The sequence below is a fragment of the Xenopus laevis genome, chromosome 4S (assembly GCF_017654675.1).
Source record: "Xenopus laevis strain J_2021 chromosome 4S, Xenopus_laevis_v10.1, whole genome shotgun sequence".
Lineage (NCBI taxonomy): Eukaryota > Metazoa > Chordata > Amphibia > Anura > Pipidae > Xenopus > Xenopus laevis.
In genome coordinates this window covers 22,963,023-22,985,751 of record NC_054378.1, presented here as the reverse complement: position 1 = coordinate 22,985,751, position 22,729 = coordinate 22,963,023, and the positions used below count along the sequence as shown (strand labels likewise).

The 22,729-nt window shown below is 41.0% G+C and overlaps 1 protein-coding gene across 2 annotated transcripts; it reads left to right on the top strand.

Annotated features, from left to right (window-relative positions):
- Positions 1 to 22,519, top strand: XB5962542.S (uncharacterized XB5962542 S homeolog). Of its 2 annotated transcripts, none has more exons than XM_018259678.2 (14): positions 1 to 297; positions 1,038 to 1,370; positions 3,978 to 4,301; positions 4,436 to 4,531; positions 6,959 to 7,405; positions 7,810 to 8,226; positions 8,642 to 9,494; positions 9,737 to 9,920; positions 14,741 to 15,093; positions 15,438 to 15,442; positions 16,421 to 16,888; positions 17,668 to 18,520; positions 18,754 to 18,934; positions 20,675 to 22,519. In XM_018259678.2, exons 1-14 carry the CDS (start codon positions 201 to 203, stop codon positions 20,936 to 20,938), a joined length of 4,875 nt encoding a protein of 1,624 aa, XP_018115167.1. In that variant the 5' UTR covers positions 1 to 200; the 3' UTR covers positions 20,939 to 22,519.
- Positions 22,520 to 22,729: the final 210 nt, after the last annotated feature.

The window sequence follows — 22,729 nt, the reverse complement described above, 5'->3', positions numbered from 1 at the left end:
TAGAAGTCATCTATTCAGTGCCCTTTGTCTCTGTAGGATTTGTGTCCCATAGTTCCCTCATATTCATGTGTCACACCTGTGTTTCTTCTTTCTCAGGTTCCTCCTGCCCCTCTGCCCATTCCTTCTACTGAGCTGAACTGGAGAGAGAGAGAGAGTGCAGAACTGTATCACTCACCGACACCCCAATAATCTCAGACCACATGGAGCCCCCAGGGATAAAGAGGAAACTGAGAATCAGCCTCAATCCCCCCGTCCTATTCAGCTTTCTACTGGTCTCTCTCTCACTGCCCGCAACTGGTAAGTACATTACTATTCCTCCCAGTCTGTGTAACACTGTGCAGCTCTGTATAGTAATACAGAGTATCTAGTGACACACTTGCCCCAGGTTTATTGGTTATAGAGGCCCCTTCCACCTTCCAGTCTATATAACAATGTGCAGCTGTGTATAGCAATGCTAAGTATCTAGTGACACATCTGCCCCAGCTTTATTGGTTATAGAGGCCCCTACCAGTCTATATAACAATGTGCAGCTGTGTATAGTAATTATAAGTATCAAGTGACACAACTGTCCCAGCTTTATTGGTTATAGAGCCCCCTCTCAGTCTGTGTAACACTGTGCAGCTCTGTATAGTAATACTGAGTATCTAGTGACAGATCTTCCTCAGCTTTATTGCCATTGTAAGGAGTATAAGCTAATGGTTTTGATATAATCAGAACTATTGTATATGCTGAGGTGTGTGTTAACTGCTGCACATTTATAATAATAATTTAGGGAAATATCAAATAGGAAAAGTCGGTGATAACAGGATCTGTGCCCCCAACTACCTCCATATTAAAAAATGTGAATCCTTAACTAAACCTGATTTATTAGACCTCTCACCCACAGATGGCATCTGACTCACTTCTGCTGATACTTGGATCACATTAAATTTACACACTATTTAACTCTCAGCCAGTGCTTGACTCATTCTACCAGGTCAGTGCCACTGTGATTTTTCTGATGTTGACGGATTTATTTGTTCTTTTTTACATTTCAGAAGCAGTTGAAGTGAAAGTCAGCGACTCACCAGTGAAAGTACTGAAGGACCAAGATGTGTTTATCCCATGTACAATCAGTAGATACAGCAGCACAGAACTGGATCTACAGCGTCTCTCTGTTCAGTGGATCCTGGGATCTGACCCAGTTTATATCTATGACGGAGGCTCCCACAACCCCATCAGACCAGGATCACAATTAGACATTCATCTGATTAAAGGCAATGCTGGGCTGTACCTGGCGCAGGTACAAGTGGCTGAAGAGGGAGAATATACCTGCACTGTTACATATGATAATGAGGAGGATGAGGGGAGATCTTCTCTGGAGGTGTCAGGTAAGTGGCCTTTAGTGATCACTTCACTCAGGTGAGTGTAATCAAATTATAGACCTGAATTCTCTGCAGGTTAGTGTTCATTAAAGAACCAATATAATATAAACAACCACCAGAGGGACAGGGAAAGTAGAGGACTTTAGGACCCTGTACACTCCAAGCTAACCAGTTCAGATGAAAATATTAGATAGAGTTCGTGAAAAATAACTTAAAACGTAACTTTTAATCCAAATAAGTTAAAAGCACACCCGCACCCATACAGACAATGCCGAGACTGACTCCAATAAATCTATATGGAAGTCCAGGACCGTGTCCCTAAAAATACATACATTTAAAAACCAGGCATAGGATAGATCGATGGACAAACCGTGTGGTCAGCATTCTCTTTGCAGCCTGACCACTAAAGTATTAAAGTGTCTGCCATGTTGCTATGGCCATTCCCCAAAAACCTCCCTTCCAGTCATTCCCCAGCGAAAATTCTACCTAGCTACGTGGGGAACAAGTGGGAGCTAGTCGCCCACCGTCCACCTATGCCACCTGCCCGACGCGTTTCACCGCATTACACGGCTTCCTCAGGGGCATAAGTGGCGAGTGCGCGTCCGAAATGGGTTTAAATAGATGTCCCTAATCCCTCATGAGCGTTTGTGCGCTCGCGTGACCTCTGTCCGGTCACTTCCGGTTTCGTATCCTCACTTCCGGTTGCGCTGCCGCGAGTATGCCCACATTAGCCTCAATGGGCCAGTGCGCATGCGCCGCCCTCACTATTGCGCTGCCATAGCTACTAATATACAACTTCATCTTCCTGGAAGTTGCTGCGCATGCGTGCCCATATATAATAGCTCTGTGTCATAGGAGCTTCTTAATGCCAAACTGAATCCCAAAGTGGATCATACTTAAGAACTGACAATTTTAACATATAAGGGATACCCAGATCAGATAAATTAAAGGGGTTGTTCACCTTCCAAACAGTTTTTTCAATTCAGTTGTTTTTAGATTGTTCCCCAGAAATAAAGACTTTTTTTAAATACTTTCCATTATTTATTTTTTACGTTTTTTCCAAAATCTAAGTGTAAAGTTGAATGTTTGTGTCTGTGATGTTTGAGTCTGACAGCTCAGTAATTCAGGTGCAGACTTTGAACTGTTACAATTTTGCAACATTGAGTTGATCCATTTCTCAGCAGCATCTCTGGAGTATTAGCAACAATTGTATCAAGTCTAACAGCTGCCTGTAATGAAACCCAGAGATTCTGCTCAGCAGGAACAAAGATAAGAAATGTATCAACTAAATGTAACCATTTAGAACAGTTTACAGGATCGGCGACCCCCCCTCCCAGAGCTGCTTCAGAAGGAGAGAAATAACAATTTACACTTCAATATTAGAAAAACCGTCACACATAGAAAATAGAAAGTCATTGGAAAAAGTCGTTATTTCTGGTGATCTATCTGAAACCAACTAGTTGTTTGAAGGTGAACAACCCCTTTAACCACCAAATGGATTTTTATAAAGAAAAATCATGCAACAGTCAAATATATCTTATATAAAGAGTTAGAGAAAATATTTTATTTTATAATCACAATTTTAAAGAAAGGGGGAGAAGGTGAAGCCTTTATTCAAGCCATTGGGGACCCTCGTATTTAGCCAGTATATCCATTGCGCTTCTCGCTGCAACAATTTTCTGTCAATATCCCCAACTCGCATAGTGGGTTCAATATGGTCAACTGCCGTAAATTTTAGCATTTCGAGGCTCCCATTATGAATTTCGTTGATGTGTCTAGCCACTGACGTATTTCTCCTGTGTTTGACATCACCCACATGTTCGAGAATTCTTCTCCTAAATTCGCGTTTCGTCTTACCTACATAGCGTTTACCACATTCGCAGGTCATCACATATATTACCCCTGATGTTTTACAATTCATAAAATGCTCCAGAGTATAAACCGGTTTGTCTTCTCTCCCGAGATATGTCAGAGCTTTTTCAATATATGGACAGGCCAAGCACCTGCCACACTTATGACACCCTTTGGTTCTATTCTCTAGCCATGTTGGTTTTACATTCCTACTCAGATGGCCTTTAGTGCAATATAAGTACAGAGGGTAACAGACAATGTAAGTGCAGGTTGGAACAGAAATGGGTGGGCTCCCTGGCCAAATGTTAGAGCTCAAAGAAACTTGCCCATGCCAAGGCACTAAAAAAGAGCAGTACTAAGAGTGATCCTAAGATAGGACAGGAACTTGAAAAGCACAAAAAAATATCCCAAAAATACTACAGGGCTTGTCACTAACATGGGCTTTACCTGCAAGGAAAGCTTTTTTAGTATAATAGAACTGGCTGAACTACAAGTTAAAGGTAGTATTTGCTGGACATTGGGCCCTAATTCTTGGAGTTCTGTGCTTTCTAACAAAAGCATAAAAAGTGCAGTATTAAGGGGCCAAAGAAAATCCCCTGTGGGGTGAAGTGTAAAGCTATATTGGGGGGGGGGGAAACAAATGAGACCACTTAAAATAAAGATTCATTATTTATAAAGATTATTTTTCCAAACATGTACTTCCCTGTATTGCTCTGAGTTTCTACTTGAGCTTTTCCAAATGCCCCTTTTTTCCTTGTACAGTTGAACCCAGCGCCAGGCTGGTGCCCACTGATGTTATTATAGAGGAAGGAACCGAGAGGTGGGTTACATGTCAAGCCAATAATTATTACCCAGAAACAATTAAGTTTCAATGGATAAAACACCTCAGTGATGCCCAACATATTGTGCTGCGCCAAGGAGTCTCCACCAATGAGCCACTAGAGAATGAGGATGGAACCTTCAATGTAACCAGTCAGCTGATGATAAAGCCGTCTATGGAGGATGATAGGGAAAAGTATTCATGTATTATATCCCACAGATCTCTGGGAAACTCTCTTGTCCTGAATTTTATTCTGTCTGTAAAGGGTAAGTACTGGCGGAGGGTCTAATATATATACTGTATCTCTCAGCAGATTACGGTTGCAGTAACTATAGTAACTAGTTAGCAGCAGAGAATGAACTTGTTATTATATATACATTTTTATTTCATGCGGTTACAGAGTCACATATCGTACTGATCAGAGCTGTGGTTGGAACACTCGCTGCACTGATTCTGCCGTTTTTCATTTGGGGCTACAAAACACTCTTGAGAAATGGTAAGAGATGTATAACATTTGTATTTTCCTGAACTGTTGGGGGGCAGAGCCTTGAAAAATGATTAAAGCTCAACTTATGAAAGATGGTAACAAATATAATATCTAATATTCTTATTAGCGCCAACCCTAAAAACATTGTCCATTGGTGTACTAGGATATCTGCAAGCTGCCATCTTTGTACACCTAATCCCTGTGCCTGCTTATCCATCTTTTTACTCAGTGAGAGGAGATATACAGGCCACTATCATGGGACCAGTGAGAACCTATTAAGAGATAGTGATTGATTTAAGGTTCACTTGGCAACTTCGGGTCAAGTTTTTATAATATCTAGAGAGGTTGTATGAACCCCTGGATCATGAGAAATGTAGGAATCGTGGGGCTTTGTCTTCCCTTTTACTCATTATCAGGGCAGCCATCAGGGGGGACAGGGGGGAGAGTTGTAGGGGGCCCCCGAGGGTAAGGGGGGCCCTGCCACACTGCACTTTCTTGATTAGCCGGGCCCCCTTGCTCTCTGAGAGCTGGTGACTTCTGGAAGGAAGGGCGGGAGCACAAAGGGAGGTATCTTCTGTCCATTACTTCCCCTTATTGTTCACTGGGTTTATGTCCCGGTTGAGCTGCTCAGGGATTGTATAGCTGAGGTTTGAACTTCTCCTCCAGCTCATCCAATCACCATGCAGCTTTACCAGCACTTGAAATTCTGTGACCAATAAGGGAAGAAAATGCTGTCACTGGAAGAAGATGCAGCCACCTGTGCTCCCCTCCTCCCTACTGTAGTTGGCAGCTCACTGACAGCAGGTGGGCCACACTAATCCCTTTGTGGTCCCTGTTGTGTGGTGGGGCCCTGGGCACCAATTTTTTTTTAAACTTCTGGGAGGGCAAGTTTTTTTCATGGACGTTTAAGGGGGGCCCTGGCCACCAATTTTCTTATAACGTGGGGGGGCGGGGGCCCTGGCCACCATTTTTTCCCCATGTGGTGTCCTAGCCACCAATATTTTTTTACTGGGAGGCCCTGACCACAAATGTTTTTTTTAAATGGGGGGGGGCCTGACCACAAATGTTTTTTTTCAATGGGAGGGGCACTGACCACCAATATTTTTTTATTAACATGTGGGAACCATAGCCACCAATGTTTTTTTTTTGTTTAGTGTGGTGTATGGTGGGGGTGGACCTGTAGGTGGGGCTTGTGGTGGGCAGCCCAGGGGGCCCAGGAAATATTTTCGTATGGGGCCCTGTGATTTCTGATGGCGGCCCTGCTCATTATCGAATCAGTGATTCTTGTGAAACTCATCTTTCACCAATGGCCCATATCCCAACTCTATTAGGATATACTAAGGAACAGGACAGGGTGACCACTTTCTTCACTCTCCTTCAGTATTATTATAGAACTTCTATCATGACACCCCTTTAAATAGGATGCTCCAGACTCCATATTGTTCTCACATGCAGCCAAATCAGAAGCGTAACTAGAGGGGGGCGGGCCCTGGCGCAGGACACCCGGAAACTGTCCGGGAATATGCGCCGCGGACTGCACGGACTGCCGGGGGGCCCTGGCCCGCTCGCACCCCCTGCTCCCCCGGTAGTTCCGCCACTGAGCCAAATGCAGAATGCCATGCAACACCAAATCTGAACCATTAGTCTTGCATTACTTAAAGAAACAGCAACAAGTGTTTTAAAGTAATAGGAATATAATTAATAAAATGCTGTATTTGCTTCAGAAACACTACTATTGTTTATATAAATAAGATGCTGTGTGGCAATGGGGGCAGCCATTCAAAGGAGAGAAAAGGCTCCGGTTACACAGCAGATATTAGATAAGCGTTGTTGAACATACTGGTGTTCTCTATTATCTGCTATTTAAACTGTGCCATATAGCCTTTTTTCAATTTGCACCATTGCTGAACAGCAGCTTGTTTATATAAACTATAGTAGTGTTTCTGAAGCAAACAGATCAATTTTACCAGTGCGGGACAACAGTACATTATATTTGTATTACTTTAAAACACTTTCATTTTTGACCACTGGAGAGCTAAGGGTTTTTCATATGCTGCAATTCTATATCCTTTGTGAGGCATTCAGTATTCATTCCAGTTGTAAAACTGTAGGTTTGGGGCAAGCTTACCCTTTCACTACCCCTCTCAAAAGATACAACAGATCATTTTGAAATCTCTCTTCTGGTCTGTTTATATCTCATCTTCTTCATGTAAATGAATTGGGGGGGGGCATATTTCTAAGACTGCATCATGTAAAAGTATTTAGAACAATTAATCTCGGTGTAACAGCTTTTCCACTTTTCAATTTGAATTCTATATTTATTTATGAATAATGCGTACAGATCTGTCAGAGCATGATCATTGGATTGTCCATTAGAATTAACCTTCTACTGTCATTGTTACATTACATTTCAGTAAATGGGTTTGTGTGTTACAGAGCCGCCCAGACTTTCTCCAATAACGGGATCAAAATATTTGCTCCATAAGAAAAAGGCAAAGCTATGTTTTCAAATCTCTGGTTTTCGGCCCAAACCCATCCATATTACTTTATATTTGAAAAGAAAATGGGGAGAATCAGCTGAAATTTACTCATGGAATTCTGAGGTACAAACTGGTTCCTCTGCCCCACAAAACAAAGATGGAAATGGCACGGCAGAGATGGAACAATCGGTGAGTGATGCGGATTTGGAAAACTTGTCCCGTATGCAACTTCAGATGGTTCCTGATGTAAAATCAAGTAGAACAGGTATTTGCACCTGTCTGTGCACAATCAATATAACTCCTGACATACATGAAGATGAAGGAGCAGAACTGACAGTCCAGGTCAATCACATTACTCTGATGTCTCCCATCTCTGTGTTCTGTCGGCTGAAAGTGATGAAAGGTAAGAACATTTTCTTTTCAGTTTCCTCATTGCTTGGGTTGGTCCCAGCGTCTCTGATCTAAAGTGGGGTTGTATGTGTTTTAGTGCTACAACCTTGTCTCAGAATAACACTCTCTACATCATACTGAAAGTTAAATCAAAGGGGAACAACCCCTTTAAGTTAGATTTGGGTCGATTAACTCCTTTTGCCATTGGGTGGAATGGAAAATGCAGGTACAACACCCATCTGTAACTGATGCCATTGCTGGATTTTTAACACTGATTAGTTGAGCAAAGACTGAATGGTAACATTATCTAGATTATACCTGTGTAATGGGCATAACCTGTAACTTCTACACAGTATATCTGTATGGGACCAGTATTGTTTATTTACAAAATCTCTCTAATTTGCTTTATTTTAACAGAGCCCCTGAGACTTTCTCCAATTAGTGGAGCGGAACGGTTGGTACATATGAGAAAATCAACTCTGAGCTGTCAGATTCCCAAGTCCCTGCTAGAACCCACTGAAATCACTTTATATTTACAAAGAAAAGGTGAAGAACAGATTGAGATTCTCTCTTGGAAATCAGTGGCATATAAGGCAAACGCAGAACAGTTAGTGAGTAATATGGAGACTAATCTGCCCGCAGCACTAAGACCACTGCAAGTGGAAATGGATCCTGTAATAACAGCATGTACAAATGGAGATTCCAATTGTCAGTGCACAATCCATATAACTCCTGACATAGAGGAAGATGATGGAGCAGAACTGACTGTGAGCGTAAATCACCCAGAGCTGAGAGACCCTTTTTCTGTATCCTGTCGGCTAGTGGTGAATGAAGGTTTGTTTTCTATTTTATGTCAATAATTTGGGAAAGATCATTAAGAGTATGTATGTGACTTCATTACAATGATCAGTAGAAGGGATTGTCAGATCAAGTTATGCTAATTCAAAGAAGGGGGTGTGAATCATATCCTGTCAGATCATTACTGGGGGGCATAGTGATGTCTATCAAGCGAAGAGATCCTATTATTAATATTTATTAATTGGGTGGATTGGGGACCACTTAACAAGATCTAAAGGAGAGTGGAAATGGATTTTGGGGTCCAGTAATTCAAACCTGCAGATATCCTGGGGCCTCTAAGGATTGTTAGACTGGAATATGGGGTTCATTTATATACTGAATTGCTGAAATCACAGATACATTAATATTCTATATTCTAATATTCAAATATCTGCAATTTTTTTCTTTGCAGAGACAATGTTACTGGTGATAGATGAGGATTATAGAGTGAGAGTTGGCCCAGCCCCCCTGGACCCTACAGATAACTTTCATGAAAGGGCAATAACACTTGGGAGACTTGATGGATTAGACAACATTGCCTTGAGTCCTACTGGGACCCTCTTTGTAATCCGAGAGGGAAATCTCTACACCGGCCCAGTGTCATCCTGTACAAACCAAATATTGTTTTCCCTTGACAGAAGAATTGGGTGTGGTGCATGGGACATGTTTAAACTCATCTCAGTTGATCCCAGGGGGCTTCTATGTTCAGTAGGGGATTGTGGATCAATTTACAGGGGCCCGCACCCAGAAAATGAAAGCCAGAACTGGATTGGTGACCTGGGTCCTTATGTAGGGAAGTGTAAGTGCAGTGATGTTGATGTTGTCTTCTTCGACCCACTAGGGACTTTATATGCAATAACAAGTGACGGTTGGATTAAGACATTGTTCAAACCAGCAGAGACAGATAGTGATTGGTTAGATTTAGGAGCTGCACTCATAAAAAGAGACAGCAGAGATTCCCCCCATGGGATTTCTTTCTGCCCTGAGGGAAACCTCTGGTGGGTCAGTAAGACTGAAGGCAAACTGTATAAAGGGCCACAGCCAACTCAACAGAATCCAGTATATTGGGAGGAGGCCACGCTCTTGGGCCAGGACTATAACCAATACAGGCTGTTTGGGTTCATAGGAGGAACATTCATTCAGAGGATTCAGAGTTTTGAGTTCTTCCCTGAATTGGGAAAAATCGTCAAAGAAAGGAATATAATAGTAAATTCAGAGACCTATGATAATAGCAAAGGGGACAACACACTCAATGACACTTTCAGGTGAGTAATTTACCTTCTCTTCTTCTTCTGCCATAGACATGAACTATTTATTGGGCCTGTAGGGGTTGTTTGGGCCTCTGTGTACTGGAATGCTAGGGCCTGGTTCATGGAATGGTTCTATTTCAGATCCTGTGTGGAGGTATAGGGATCACACTGGTAGGTTAGCAAAATCAGTGTAAGGTAGGGCCTTTGTGTTCAGGCCTTTGCTAACCTGTCTGTTTATATATATATCTTTCATTCAGCTTGAAGAAAACCATAATGGAAGTGAGTAGATTTATTCATGATCATAACATTGTGTTTGTGGAAGAGGCAGAAACCACTTTCATGGAGGGAATTCCTGTCATTGGCATGGAAAGAGGTTCCAAGATTTCACTTGATAATAACATCACTCACCAGTGGGATTTCACCAACACCAATGAACGAGAGGTAAGAGGATCAGTGAATAATGTAACCCCTACTGTAAATAAGGATATTAGAAGTCAATGTCTTGGAATCAGGGGACAAATGTGATAAACTATTAGCATATCTAAGCAGAGACCCCAACCAATTGACAACAATACCTGTAATAAAAATGAGATCAGGTGATTTTACAACAGTCCCCAGGGAAATAAATGACACATTTAGGGAATACTACTCAGCTTTATATGACTCAAAACTTAGGTTTGACTACGATGAGATTCTAAGGTACTTAGGGAAGGTGGACATGTCCACCTTGGATCTGCAGGGACGGCTATTGCTGGATGCTCCTATAACAGACCACAAAATTGCAGATGCATAGCATCCTTCCTGAGGGGGAAAACACCAGGGGCAGATGGGCTCCCCATGGAATGGTATATGACGTATCAAAAGGAGTTGACCCCCAGTTTGGTTAAACTATTTAATGACGTTAGGGAGGGCACAGCCTTGCCTGCATCCATGAATAAAGCCCTAATTATAGTCCTCCCAAAGCCAAACAATGTGCATCATATAGACCGATTTCTTTAATGAACTGTGATGCCAAGATACTAGCGAAGGTCCTGGCTAGGCGTCTCAACACAGTTATCACGCAAATAATTGATGAAGATCAGTCGGGCTTTATACCCATGAGAACCACAGACATAAATATCAGACGACTCTACACAAATCTCATGGTAGTTCATGGAAATTCCAAAGCTAGAGTCATAGCAACCCTAGACAATGAAAAAGCGTTTGACTCAGTTGAATGGCCATATTTGTGAGCAGGAATGAAATGTGTGGGGTTCCCTGACCAATTCATGAAATGGGTGCAAATGTTATATAGTGCTCCGGAAGCCTCTATTCACACGAACTCCAACTCTTCCAAGCCATTTAAACTTTATAGGGGAACTAGGCAGGGGTGCCCTCTCTCCCCCCTACTCTTTGCAGTGGCCATGGAACCCTTGGCCTGCATGATAAGACAATCAGCTAGGATAGAGGGGCTCAAGATGGGGGGGATAACAGAAAAAATATCCATGTTTGCTGACGATACGCTACTATACCTAGCTAATCCAGATCGTGACCTTGAGGCAGCATTGGATATTATTAATGTCCACACGTCTTATTCAGGCCTTAAGGTTAACTGGAGTAAGTCCGCTCTTTTCCCAATAGACCCCTTCCCAAACCCTTTACCAATACTACCAGAAGGCTTAAACTGGACAGATAGCTTCAAATATTTGGGTATTAACATCCATAAGGATCCAGGTAAATTCGTGGAGTTAAACTTACTGCCCTTGACGCAGGGTCTGGAACAGAAAATTAAAGTATGGACTCGCCTACCATTATCCCTGATTGGACGCATTAATTTATTTAAAATGGTAATGCTACCCAAATTTACATATCTATTTAGGCAATCCCCTGTAAGGATCCCAAATACTTCACTACTTCAAAAAAATCAGGTGTCTACTTACGCAGCTATATTGGCACCCCTCTACACCAACAATTGCCATGGCAAAATTACAGCTCCCAACCCATGCAGGGGGGTTGGCAGCCCCAAATCTTTTTTGTATTATCTAGCAGCGAAGCTGGCTACAGCAAAAGGGTGGGTGACCCCATGCTTGGACAATCCTGCCACATGCTTAGAGGCACAAAATATTGGGTCATATGAGGAACTTAAAAATCTCCTCTACAGAGGTTGTAAATATGCAATAAATGCAACAACACCTGTGAGAGAAGTAGTTTGGGCATGGAACACAGCTCATGGTCTTCTCCCCAAACTGGAGGGTCACTGCTCAGGGCTCACCCCTATTTGGTGCAACCCCAAACTACCACATATGCAAACTATACCGGATCCTCAAGCCTGGGCAAACTACAGAATAAAGTATATTCAGGATATAATGTCAGATGGTAAACTAATGGATTTTCAAACCGTGAAAGAGATGTACGATCTGCCCAATAAAATGTTTTTTAGGTATATCCAACTTACACATGCCACACAATCCCAGTTCGAAGAGGTGATAATGAATACTGAGCCTACGCCAATAGAAAAAAGGGCACTAGCTAACGTACACACCAAAAACCTGTCCAGTTTCTATGCCATTTTGATTACTGCAGGGAAATCTCCACTGGGTAAACTACTTGAGAAGTGGCGTAATGATATCCCTGAGTTAGACACTGACGCCTGGAAAGAGGTCCTCGATTCTATTTTTGACCATATAGTTGCATCCCGAGATAAAATGGTACAATATAAATTCTTACACAGAGCTTATCTTACCCCTAGTGTGCTAGCCAAAATGTCCCCAACCCAGGTGGATGAATGCCCCAGGTGCCATCTCTCCCCAGCAAACTTCATGCATATGGTTTGGTCGTGTAATAAGATACAAAGGTTCTGGAGGGAAATAGCACAGTATATGTCTGACATGATGGATATACCAATCATGGTGGAACCCCGGGGAATGCTTCTGAATCAAGTTGCGGATCTAGCTCCCACGGTAGCAGAGAAAGCAGTGATTTCCATAATGTTTGCTTATGCTCGTAAATCCATTACCATGCAATGGAAGGCGCCTAAGGCCCCAACTATACAATTCTGGGAGACGCAGATTACAAATGCAGTACCACTGTACAAACTTCTCTATATAAGACGAGGATGCCCGGCAAAGTTTGAGAAAATATGGTCCCCTTGGATTGACGCACACGATGGTCACAATTAGAACCAAGGCAACAACCCTAATGATTCCAAGGATAACCTAAACAAGGAAGGAGAATAAACATGCCCTACTCAGACCCTTCCCCATCATAGGTAGAGTGCAATACAAACATAATGAAGCAGTGCAAAAGTTAAGTTTAGTTAGGTTTATTGGAAATCTAGTAGCAGAGTAATTAAGGTAGTACATACAAGGAGAATGGTACAAACAGGGTATAAAGATGTCATAGGCTATTGTAAACTGATCATAACACTATAATAATGTCTGTGTTACATGAATATACTGAGCAAACTTGTATTTAATCCATGTTCATGTACTGTATCGAACTAAATAAAAACTTTTGTTAAGAAAAAGGCACAAGGCTGAGTTATATAGGAAACTAAGTATCAAGCATGTATTAAAAGGGATAATGTACCCCCTACTGTAAATGATAAGGATTTTAGAAGTCACTGAAGGTTTGTTCTGTGACCATATAAAGGCACAAGGCTGCAGGCTGAGTTGTACAGGGAACTCTTGAGTATCACTCATGTATTATAAGGTATAATGTACCCCCTACTGTAAATGATAAGGATATTAGAAGTCACAATGATAAGGATATCAGAAGTCACTGATGAATTCTGTGACCATATATTCAGCATTTCCAACTCCCGTGATGTGGTGTGGGGGGCACGAGACTAGGTGCCATTTGCACTCTCTGCACTAGAAGAGCAAAATTTAAAAATCTAAAAACCCAAAATGTTGCTCAGTTACCAGGTTCTGCTTTTTTCTGCCCCTGAGAACTTGTGGGGTGCTGCAGCCCGACGCAATGTTCTCCGCTTGCCCAATGGCAGAAGCACCCTAAAAACTTCTTGTAACCTAATGACATAGTGGACTTAAAGGTTTAAGTTCCACTGCCCAGTTTAGAAGGACGGGCAGAACAACAGCAAATCAAAGTGGATAGAAATGTTTTTGTCCTGTGTGTTGGCCAGTGTTGTAAAACACACACTTGGGCACGTTTTGTATCAAGGGTCAGTTAGTCATTCTGTTATTTGGAGAAAGACAAATGTATACAATTAGCTTGCATGCTAGGGTCCTCTAGTGACCAAATAGAGGTATAACCTCATATAGTACAAAAAAACACGCGGCACTTCCAAAGTCGTCTAAAGTTTCCTCGTGAGGCAACTTCGGGCGACTTTGGAAAATGAAGTGCCGGGTTTGCATTGCTGCAGATGATTTTCATTTTAGCCAGTGAAGGGCAGGGGGAAGGCAGTTCGGGAGATTGTCGCGCCGAAGAAGAGGAGATTTGTCGCTGAATCTCCCCGAATCTGCTTGTGTGGCCTGACCCTAATACTTAACTCTGGGGAATCTCTAATGTCAATGCACTTTGTATTTATTTGTAATGACCCCTTCTGTTCATTTATTGTTCTGTTGTACAATGCTACATACATAAGTAGTGCTAGTTAAATAAACATATACATTCACAATCTACCAGGGGGATGCCATTGCTGTACTTAACATAAAACTCTGTGTGCAAAACAATTTGTAAATTAGAGGGGCTTGTCTATCTTGATCCTTCTCCATAATTACTTGCCCAAAAATAAGGGTGGGATAGTAAAGGTGTAAGAGCCATTACCACATGCACAAATATGTATAAGCATGGTTACATTGTAGTTGGAATAATCAAAAAGATGCATTCATCAATTTCAAACATCAACATTGGAATCAACATTGTACCTAAAATTTGAGAAATAAGTATTTTTACAGAAAAAGACCCGATTCCACAAACTGAAAGGAAATCATGTTACTCCTGAGAACAATATACCAATTTTCATTAGGCTCAGAGTGTATTGCAGCTTCTCCCTCACCTTATTCTGTTGTGAATGGATTCTGAGTCTTCCAGAGATTCTGTTCAACATCCACCACAAAAATTCGATTAGTCCCAAAATCCATCACTTCACAATAGAACAAGGAGGGGGGAGGAGATGCATTACTCTTTGATCCTAAGGGAAAATGGTATATGGTTCTTACAAATAACAGGTAGTGTTCGTGTATATAACCCAACGAAATAAGCTCAAGATGAATCATGTGTGGAATTATAAATGATAGATCACAATTAATGTAATTTTACAGGTTACTTTATCTCTACAAGAGCCTGTTGTGGTTGGAATTGGTAAAACTACACATATGGAGGCCTCAGTCCAGAAAGCCAAAATAAGTGTCCCCTACAAGGTCCGACTACTCACAGGCCAAGGCTGCACTGTAACCATTGGAGGCAGCTGGAAAGCGACCACCTTCTATAATCTGAGAGCCGCACCAAGAGAATCCCAGAGAGAGAAGAAGCGCTCACATTTGAAGTCATCAGCAGAAGACATTTGGAAAGAGGAGAGCTGCTTTAATTCAAGGCTCATGTACAGTGATGGGTGGGTCAGGGAACGCTCCAATAATGAGACGTGCATACCGAGATGCAGATTGAAAAAAGGCAGGTCCTGAAAAAGAGGTTTCCCTCTCTGTGAATTGTATGTAAATTATCTATTTAGTCGCCACAGTATTTTGTATGTCTTTTAGATGAACACATTTAAAGGGACACGAAAGGCAAAAATATAAGTTATCGTTAATTTTAATGCAAAATGTAATGATTGTCTACTGCATTTTCAGTATTTATTTGTCTCTTATAGTGCAGAAAGTACAATAACACTATCTCTGCACTAGTAATGCGGCACCCCTACTTGAACCCCTCCAACGCCAACCTTTAAGTGGTGGAGAAAGTGAGGGGGGGCAGCATTAGGGTAGAAACTCCTATGCCCATAAGTATTCACTGCTCCTACAGTCCCTGTTTTCTGTCCACCAGTTGTTGTAACTGTATTACTGCATGTAGCACTTATTTCACCCAAACCTGACAATTTTTCAATCAAAAAGGGAATTTTTAAAAAATATATATTTGGGGGGTTATTTATTAAAGTCCGAATGCCAAAAACTCGATTTTTTTTACTTAAAAATCAAAATTGTTTGTGGAAAAAAAAACCTCAGAATCCATAAATCCGGCATCTCAGACTTGCCGAGGTTGTATATAAGTTAATGGTATAAGTCCCGAAGATATCCTGATCTGTGCTTGGTTTCATGCAATAATGGGGATTCAAATTTTCGCACGTTTTTCACGATTTTTTTTTAAAAAAAATTCCCGCACTGTGGATTGGGTTGGAGCATATTTCAGAGATATTTTCGGATTTTGATAAATAACCCCCTTAGTGTTTGTATCTATTGGTCCAGAACCTGCAAACAAACTATTTCTTGGCAATCGATGTTGAGTTCTGAAGCAAACACACAAGTTTTCCCAGTTCAGGACACCACTATATTATGTTTTCATTACTGCATTTATTTTGCTGGTCCTCTAAGCAATTCTCATTGTCCAGTTGTTTTCCATGTGTAAATTATCTTTGTCATTTTCTACAAAGAAATAGGGGGCTCAGTGAGACAGGTTTATTCAGGTGCCCCTATAGGTCTATACCCACAGGAATGCACATAAACACTAGGCATGTGTGTTCTTCTGGGTACAGAGACTTGGGTTGATTAACTCCTGTATTGGCATTTGGGTGGAATGGGAAATGCAGGTACAATCCCCATATATAATTGCACTAATACTCAGTTGAGTAATTAACTCAGTGTTAATGCAGGAATGGGCTCCAAAGACTAAATTGTAACACTATTCAGCTACTTGTGTAATGGGCACAGTCTGTAGCTTCTATATCTCTATGGGACCAATACTCTTCATTTACAGCTGCTCACCTCCTAACTTGCTTTATTTTAACAGAGCCCCCAAAACCTTCTTCTCATTTATTGGAGCGGAACGATTGGTGCATATGAGAAAATCTACTCTGAGCTGTCAGATCCCTGAGTCCCTGCCAGAACCCACTGAAATCACTTTATATTTGCAAAGAAAAGGTGAAGAACAGACTGAGATTCTCTCTTGGAAATCTGGAGAAAAACTTCTGCCATTTACTGCAGTGTCAAAAATTCCAGAGGCGCCAGTGGCTACTGAGTCAGAGAGAGAAGAGGCAGTGAGTAATGGGGAGACTAAGCTGGCCCCAGCACAGAGGCCACTGGGAGTGGAAATGTTTCCAATAATAACAACAAGTAAAAATGGCGATTCCAACTGTCGGTGCACAATCCATATAACTCCTAACATAGAGGAAGATGATGGAGCAGAATTGACTGTGAGGGTCACTCAATCTGCCCTGAGCTCTCCCTTCTCTGTGTCCTGTCGGCTGGAGGTCAACGAAGGTTTGTTTTGTATTTTATTCACTGATATTAGAAGGAGGGGCCCGGCTACATTCATTGGGTGGGTGGGGACCAGTTAAATTGATTCAAAGGAGAGTGGAACTGAACTCTAAACTGCAAGAGTTAAGGGGTACAGTTATATAAACCTACAGGCAAAAAATATGCGCCCTTTAAAGGAACAGTTCAGTGTGAAAATAAAAACTGTAAATAGATAGACTGTGCAAAATAAAAAATGTTTCTAATATAGTTAGCCAAAATTTTTAATATATAAAGGCTGGAGTGAACAGCTTTTCAGCTCTATAACTCTGAGCTAGTCAGCAACTTGAAGGGGGGCCACATGGTACATTTCTGTTCAGTGAGTTTGCAATTGATCCTCAGCATTCAGCTCAGATTCAAAAGCAACAGATATGACCCATGTGGCCCCCCCTCAAGTCTCTGATTGGTTACTGTCTGGTAGCCAGGGTAACCAGTCAGTGTAAACCAAGAGAGCTGAAAAGCAGGAAGTAGTGTTCTGACTGACATGTTATACATTAAATCACTCCAGCCTTTATACATTAAGTTTTTGGCTAACTAACTATATTAGAAACATTTTTTATTTTGCACAGCCTATCTATTTACCTAGTTTTTATTTTTACACTGAACAATTCCTTTAATGGACATAAGAATGAAGTGTGGGGCCTGTTTATGTATATTAAATTGCTGATATCCTTTCCTGGTAAACAAATATTCTGTATGTATTTGTATCTTTCAGGTATTTGTGATTTTATTCTTTCCCTTTGCAGAGACAATGTTACTGGTGATGGATGAGGATTACAGAGTGAGAGTTGGCCCAGCACCCCAGGACCCTACAGATAATTTTCATGAAAGGGCAATAACACTTGGGAGACTTGATGGATTAGAGAACATTGCCTTGAGTACTACTGGGACCCTCTTTGCCATCCGAGAGGGAAATCTCTACACCGGACCAGTATCATCTTGTACAAACCAAATCTTGTTTTCTGTTGACAGAAGAATTGGGTGTGGTGCGTGGGACATGTTTAAACTCATCTCAGTTGACCCCAGGGGGTTTCTATGTGCAGTAAAGGATTTAGGATCAGTTTACAGGGGCCCACGTCCAGACAATGAAAGCCAGAACTGGATTGGTGACCTGGGTGAACATGTAGGAAACTATAACTGCAGTGATGTTGATGTTGTCTTCTTCGACCCACAAGGTTCTTTATATGCAATAACAAGTGATGGTCAGATTAAGATGTGGGTGAAATCAGCAAAGACAGATAGTGATTGGTTGGACTTAGGAACTGCACTGAAAGAAAGAGACAGCAGAGATTCTCCCCATGTAATTTCTTTCTGTCCTGAGGGAAACCTCTGGTGGGTCAGTAAGACTGAAGGCAAACTGTATAAAGGGCCACAGCCAACTCAACAGAATCCAGTATATTGGGAGGAGGCCACGCTCTTGGGCCAGGACTATAATCAATACAGGCTGTTTGGGTTCATAGGAGGGACATTCATTCAGAGGATTCAGGGTTTTGAGTTTTTCCCTGAATTGGGGGAAATTGTCACAGAAAAGAGTATGATCTTAAATACAGAAACCTATGATAATAGTGATGGGAGCTCCACATTAAATGAGACTTTCAGGTGAGTGGTTTACCCTATTTTAATACTATGCCTCAGGGAAAGTTGCCTAATGGATTAATGACTGAGGGAGTGAAAGCCTAGAAATTCTACGGATTTCTTTTTCTTCCCACCAGTAAACCTTTCTTAAATGGAATTTTAGAAATATACGGTCGTATATTGTGAAACAGTTTCACAAGGGGAATATTGAGATAATGCTAAGTAGATATCACAAATTCATTCTTTCTTTCATTCAGCTTCAAGAAAACCATAAAGGAAGTGAGTAGATTTATTCATGATCATAACATTGTGTTTGTGGAGGTGGCAGAAACCACTTTCATGGATGGAATTCCTGTTATTGACATAGAAAGAGATTCCAAGATTTCATTTGAAAATATCACTCACCGGTGGGATTTTACCAACACCAATGAACGAGAGGTAACGGGATAAGTGATCATAATGTACCCCCTACTGTAAAGGATAAGGATATTAAAAGTCACTGCTGGGTTGTTATGTGACATTATAAAGGCACAAGGTTACAGGCTGAGTTATACAGGGAACTCTGAGTATCACTCATGTATTATAAGGGATAATATACCCCTACTGTCAATGATAAGGATATTAGAAGTCACTGAGGGGTTCTATGACCATATAAAGGCACAAGGCCGCAGGCTGAGTTATACAGGGAACTCTTGAGTATCACTCATGTATTATAAGGGATAATGTACCCCCTACTGTAAATCATAAGGATATTAGAAGTCACTGAGGGGTTGTGTGATCATATATAGGTACAAAGCTGCAGGCTGAGTTATACAGGGAACTCTGAGTCTCACTCGTGTATTATAAGGGATAATGTACCCCCTACTGTAAATGATAAGGATATTAGAAATTGTTTATTCATTATGTGACTGTAGAAATACCTGTAGAAAGCTGTAGGTTCTTTGTTTAACATACAGCAGGAGAATGTTATTCTTTGTAATACACAATTTTTAGTTTTTACTGGAAGAACTGTAGAAAGGTAAGTGATATGTTGACAGTTTCTGGAAATACTGAGTTGAATTGAGAAAGCCAGTTGGATGACTGGTGAAACATCTTCAAGGAAAAAACACAGCAAATCCAGTTGATTTGACTTACTTCAACAGATTTACCATGAACTGAATGAATAAGAATCTTCACAAACACTCTGGTAACTTGTCTTTTTTTTAAATGGGATTACTTGCAAAAGTCCTGGCAAATTGGTTTTAGGGTGGGCTCATGTGTAGGGCATTAGAGAATCTATTTTGTCTTTATTCAAGTTCCTTGGACAGATGTCATAATAAGCATTTGAACCAATATCTCTAATAAAGATGTCCATATGACTTTAATGTACTCGCCCTATTCAAATTAACCAAAGAGCAAGAGTGCTAGCTAAGTTTCACTAGGCAGAAATGATCGCTAGCGAAAATTTGCTATGAAATGCTCGCCAAGCAGAATAAACGCTAGCGAAAAGTCACCACCGTTCGGCACCCGAGACACAACTTCGCATTTTAGGGAATTAGCGTAGTGGTATCGAATTTGCACCTGGCGAAGTGGCGCAAAGTGTGGAGAATCGGCCGCTGGCAACAATTCGCGCTTTAGTGAATTTTCCCCAATAGCTCATTGAGGGAGACAATGGCCCTGTACCAATAATACAAAGTAGAATAAGTAATAGTTAGGGCAAAAACGCATCTATCAATTCAACCTCTTGATACATCATTTCTATCTTCGCTCATTTTTAGCTGAAAGTGGGAAAAATAAATCTATTGTGACTGAAAACTGACAATTTTACCTGTCCCTGAAATAACTGTGAATGCTAAAAGGCACCCAAATTTATTTTTAAAAAAAATCTTAATCTATCTGCTGACTAATAAAGCGTTACTGATAGTTCCACTTCATATATTTATAGATATCAACCATATTCTTCCTTAAACTCCAGGGGAAACAATTCCAGACGGTATGTCCTGTCTAGAATCCTTCATTTCCTTTATTAGCTTAGTTACTCTCCACTCCTCACATTATATCTACTTTCTCTATAGAGCAAAGCTGCTCTGGTCATTCTAGCAATAATCTGGGGATTGTAACATGCCCAAGTGATTATTCCCATTTGCAAGAGAGCAATAACGTTGCATTTGGATGATGAACATTTGTCCTTTATTTTAGGTGACTTTATCTCTACAAGAACCTGTTGTGGTTGAAAGTGGTAAAACTATACGTATGGAGGCCTCAATCCAAAAAGCCAAAATAAGTGTTCCCTACAAGGTCCAGCTGCTCACAGGCCAAGGCCGCACTGTAACTATTGAAGGCAGTTGGGAAGGAACCACCTTCTATAATCTGAGTGCGGCACCAAGAGATGTCTGGGGCAGGAGGAGTGGTCTTGGCTGTACATTTACAGACAGTTGTGAAGAGGAGAACTACTTTGATTAGAGGTTGATGCAAAGCAATGGGTGCAGAAGTGGCACCCAAGGAGATCCTATCTGGGGCGACCATTGGGATCTGTTACTTCTCCACCGGCAGCCACTACCCTGATTATTCCCCTAGCATTTCACTTTCTTCTCACTGGGAAGAGGCTGAAAACAGGAATAAAAGTGCATTGTAGCACCAAAAAAAACTCACCAATGAGAACCAATCTAAGAATTAATGTAACTCAGTGATGTCAAATCTGCAGCCCTCCAACCCTTGGCTTTTAGCGAGAGACTGTCCGTTTTATTTTAACAACAGCAGCTCAAGGTACAGATCACTGTTGTATAAACTGACACATCCTAACAATTGTTACACAGTATTTGTGCTTTAACATGTTTTGCTCACAGGGGCCACAGAAGTCTTGGAACTGCCCTACCCTAGATACACTGTTCCTGACTGTAATGCATTTCATTTCCAGGGTCAGACAAAGGCTGAGAGAGATTGGGAGAAAACATCTGACAGGAGGAAAATACAGAGTCATAAAACACTGTATAATATAAATCCTTATCAAATTAATCATGAAACACAAATTCTGAGAACTTGCATCAGGTCCTCCTTACTGGCGCCTACATAAGATTTTGGGATCATGCAAAGCTTCTCTTGTTTGTATGTATGTATGTATGTATGTATGTATGTATGTATGTATGTATGTATGTATAACTTTATTTGTATATAGATGTTAATGAGCCACGGTGCCATATAATGCATAAAAGTACAATATAAATAAAAGTACAATATATAAAAGTACAATATAAATAAAAGTACACTATATAAAAGTTTGCACAGGGAGGACAAGTCACACAATAAATTTACACAGGGCACATAGCTCATATAAGGGACAGAGAGCTTAAGTTCTATGTGATATGAGACACAGTAGGAAGGAGGTCCCTACCCTATAGAGCTTACAATCTTAAGTTTCCATAAAATGGCACCTGTCTGTAAATCGAATTGTGCATTCAAAAACGAACGAAGAAACAAAATGTAAATAATTTATATAGTCTAATAAGGAAAGATTGTTTTGCTCGACTACCACAATCAATTAGGATTTGGAATTATTTATTGGGGTGACAGGTCCCATTTAAAACCTGTCTGGGAGTTTTACTGTGCATCATGATAACAAACACCTCAGGGGTTAATTGGCAATTTATAATTTTTTTTCTTTCAGGTCAGCAGACCCAGTACTAGGGGTAGGCAGCACAGGCCTGTGAGTTGAGAGCAACTGGGGTTGGGCTCAGTTCTCCCCTCACCAAAAAAACATGTGCCTGGTTTCCATTCCTAAGTTGAAGCTCATTGCAGCACTGGAGGTGGGCCCTTGGTCTGCAGCAATAAAGCTCACATTGACACCTGTTAGGGAGTATCTGGAATTGCCCCCGTACCCACCTTTGGTGACCTCCAGTATCTGCATATTCTGTGTAATTTGAAAATAAAATGTATATTATCTTGACTGTAATAACAATGGTGATTTCATTACTGAGATGATATGTGATATTTGATGATATTGATGACTAGCTCTGATCAATATATCAATAAATATGTGCAGATAAATAAGAGAATCACCTCTTAAACATAGCAGAACAAAGTATTGCTTCCTACCTACATTGCATGCGGCACAAATTGTATTCCACACCTTTAAAGCTGCTGGGCTCCAAGGGAGAGACTAGAACTGATATGAAATCCCTTATGTGGTGACCTGAATCCACATTTTGAAAGAACTGCAGAACTGGATTTGCAGCAGAAAAAAATAATTGGGGAATC